The 3,139-nt window shown below is 49.9% G+C and overlaps 1 protein-coding gene across 1 annotated transcript; it reads right to left on the bottom strand.

Moving 5' to 3' along the window:
* Window positions 1-384: 384 nt before the first annotated feature.
* Window positions 385-2,611, bottom strand: MCM6 (minichromosome maintenance complex component 6). Its single transcript, XM_042827368.1, has 4 exons — window positions 2,497-2,611; window positions 1,655-1,801; window positions 1,157-1,267; window positions 385-694 (listed from the first exon to the last, which is right to left on the bottom strand). The coding sequence occupies exons 1-4, from the start codon at window positions 2,604-2,606 to the stop codon at window positions 433-435; spliced, it is 630 nt and encodes a 209-aa protein (XP_042683302.1). The 5' UTR covers window positions 2,607-2,611; the 3' UTR covers window positions 385-432.
* Window positions 2,612-3,139: the final 528 nt, after the last annotated feature.

A 3,139-nucleotide genomic window follows, 5' to 3' on the forward strand; every position in this document is an offset into this window, starting at 1 on the left:
TGAAGTCAAGGAAAAGCACTGAGGCCACTCAGATTCTATTCAGTGTGACGCTTTATCGCGAGATGCGATGTGCTGAGGATCCTGCAGAGTAAATCCATGTGGAAGAGTAAAACACCGCAGATACAAACAAGACACTTCCTTTCAGACTTGCACGAAATAATTATGCATGACATATCTGTGACAGCAGACTGACAAAGGCTTGAATACGTGGGTTTTCAGTGGCTTGCTTACCTAATAAATGTCATGCAATAAAACCGTTTAGATTCTATTTATAATTTCCCATGCTTAATCATAATTCTTCAAAGAAAGAAAGAAACAAGGTGCAGAAACTCCAGTGCCTTTATTTGAGGTCTTTTTAATGTGCAGCGGCAGCAACACCTTTCAAACACCACAACAACATCACATCACCATTTGTCACCTCCCCATCCGACCTCACCACTGTACCTTTTGGAAGTCAACGAATCTTGATTTGTTTGTGTCCAGCAGGAATCTCCTTCTGTTGGCACAGACTGGGTTTCTGCAGATGTTTGGCTGCGTGTACTTAAATTGCTGTTCCACATCCTTAATCACTGTCTGGCAGTCTAGGCACAGGAAGGTGCCACTGACCAGCTCTGGATGAACTGGGTGGGTACGTACCACCTGCCCACTGATACGCATCAGCGAGCCAATTTTGGCAGACGTCAGCTCTCGAATCCTGCGTAGAACAGAAATTAATTCCAGATTAAATTCCTAGTCCAGCTGACACTTCATGCCCAGAGTACTCAAGTAGTAGCAGTATGCTTTCATTCCATTTGTAACAGAAGAACAATTGTAACAAGCAAAAGAAACAAGGTTAAGAAAAACAACTTCCCATTTTGTCATTTTACATACTTTTAGACTAACATAAATTACATCATCGGCACTTCAAAAGCAACACATTATACCAGATTGTAAAATACAAAAGTTAAATTAGTTTGTCAGCATCTGCAGTCACTTCCAGTCCAGTATTTGTATGATTCACAAATGAAAAACTGTTTCATAAAATCATGCAACTTCTTCACAATTGTACAGGTTAAGTGCACTTCTATAATGTATAACGAGAACATTTTCAATACCCTTTGACATCTTTTTCCAGTAGTGAGAATATTCTAGTTTCTAAGATTAATAATTATCTTACTTGTGTCTGGTAGGCAGATCCTGAAATGCAACATAGAAGTCCTTGCTTGCAGGAACACTTCCATGGTCTCTAGCAAAAGTCCTTACTGCTCGGCAAAGATAAGGATAAACCCTGAAATGAAGGAAATAAGTTTAATTTCTACATGAGATATCAAAATGTCTTTTTCACTTTAGACTACGTCACAGGCTTGTATCATATATTTGCAGGCTCTAGCTTTAAAATATTTTCACAGTGAGAAGCTCTAGAGCTTATCCTGCATTCTCATTCTGCCCACCTATTTCTTTATCAGAGTAAATGAAATTGCCTTGTTCACTCGTCGCTTTCAGAAAGGCTGAATTAGTAACTGTCAATTAGTTAAGAAATAATTTTTGAATCAGTAAAAATAGTTTCCTAAATGTGAGGTTTTTCAGGATACCGAAAGCAGATGAACCGCAGGTGAGACCTTATGGGCCTGCAACTGCTGCACTGGTCAGATTTCAGGCAATCCATACACTTTACCTGTAAAATTCCTCCTGAACAGTGGTAGAGAGCTGCTGATTGAACTGCTCCAAATCCACAAAGCTCACAGTGAGGGTGTTCCGCTCCGGCCGGATCAGCTCTTCAGCATCACGCAGGTATTTGACCTCCCCATCACTGTTCTGGAATCTGAAAGCAAGCCAAGGAAATGAGTGACAGTTATACATCAGATAGAAACCAAATACTTCTGGATTCAAGAGGGAAGAATTATATGTGCAAGAAATCAATGGCACCCCCATTGCCTCAAAGTCTCTTCCAGCAATGTTCTCTCCCAAGCAACAAGCCATAGGACAAAAGGAAACAGCCTCACATTGCAGCAGGTCTTTAGGTTGGATTGTAAGGAATCGTTTTCATTTTAAGGGCTGCGAAGCATTGAAACAGACTGCCCAGGAAGCAGTTGAGTCACGATTCCCGGAGGTATTTAAGGACACAGACATAGTGCTTAAGGACATGCATTAGCTGCAGACTTGGCAGCGAAAGGTTAACGGTTGGAATTCATGATCTCAGGGGCCTTTTCCAACGCCAATGGCTTTCCCTCTGCCCCCCATGACCACGCCGGCACACACGCAGGCCAGGCTGCACAGCTGCTCTGCCACACGGACTGCGTTCATCGTCCAACCAGGACCCTGTCTGCCTAGTTCTGCTCCCTCAGCACCCCTCAAGGGCGGCCTCCACGTTTCCACAACGAGGCTCGGGGGGACCTCGCGACGTTACCACAGAGCACCTCACAGCCGGGCCCAAGCTTTTCTGACGGGAACGAGGGGCAGGGCCGCAGACCCGCCGGGACGGACCCTCCCCCCTACACACGCCCCGGCCGCACTCACTCCTCGAGGAAGTCCTGGAACAGCTTCTGGCACTTCTCGGCCACCTCATCGCGCAGTTGCTGATGCTGCTGCGCCGCACCCGCGCCGCCAACCGCCACGGCCAGATCCATCGCTCCCGCTGCCGCCCCGCTCCCGGCCCTCGCCCCGCCCACCACCCTTCGCGCCGCAGCCGCGCCGGCCAATGGGTGGCCGCCGTCCCGCAGAGCCCCGCCCCTCGCCCCGCTCTTCCTCTTCCCTCTCGGGCGTTTTCGCGCCAAAATCGAGTGTCGCCTCAGGGCCGTGGGCGGGGCTCGTGCCACGCCGTACGCGCACGCGCCTGGCGCCTCGCCTTCATGGCCGCCGGGCGCGCGCCGTCGGCAAAGCTTTGAGCGCCGCAGCCCGTGGGGATCGAGCGCGCCCCGTAACCGCGCGTTGAGTCATCCCAGAGCCCGCGAGGCTTGCCCCCATGGCGGCACTGGGACCCGGGGCTCCGAGCTCTGTCAGGAAATGGCTGCTCTGCTCTGATTACACGCACGGCACGTGCGCTGAGTGTAACGCGGTGTGAGCCAGTCCAAGGGCGGGCGCTTGTGCGCTCGGCTGCAGGCTGCCGTGAGGCGGCATTTGCCGAGCGACGGCACCGTGCGGTGACAGCTGCTGGCGAGCG

The sequence above is a fragment of the Centrocercus urophasianus genome, unplaced genomic scaffold, assembly GCF_019232065.1.
Source record: "Centrocercus urophasianus isolate 14NV4802_14NV808 unplaced genomic scaffold, USGS_Curo_1.0 seq_28, whole genome shotgun sequence".
In the NCBI taxonomy this organism is placed as follows: domain Eukaryota; kingdom Metazoa; phylum Chordata; class Aves; order Galliformes; family Phasianidae; genus Centrocercus; species Centrocercus urophasianus.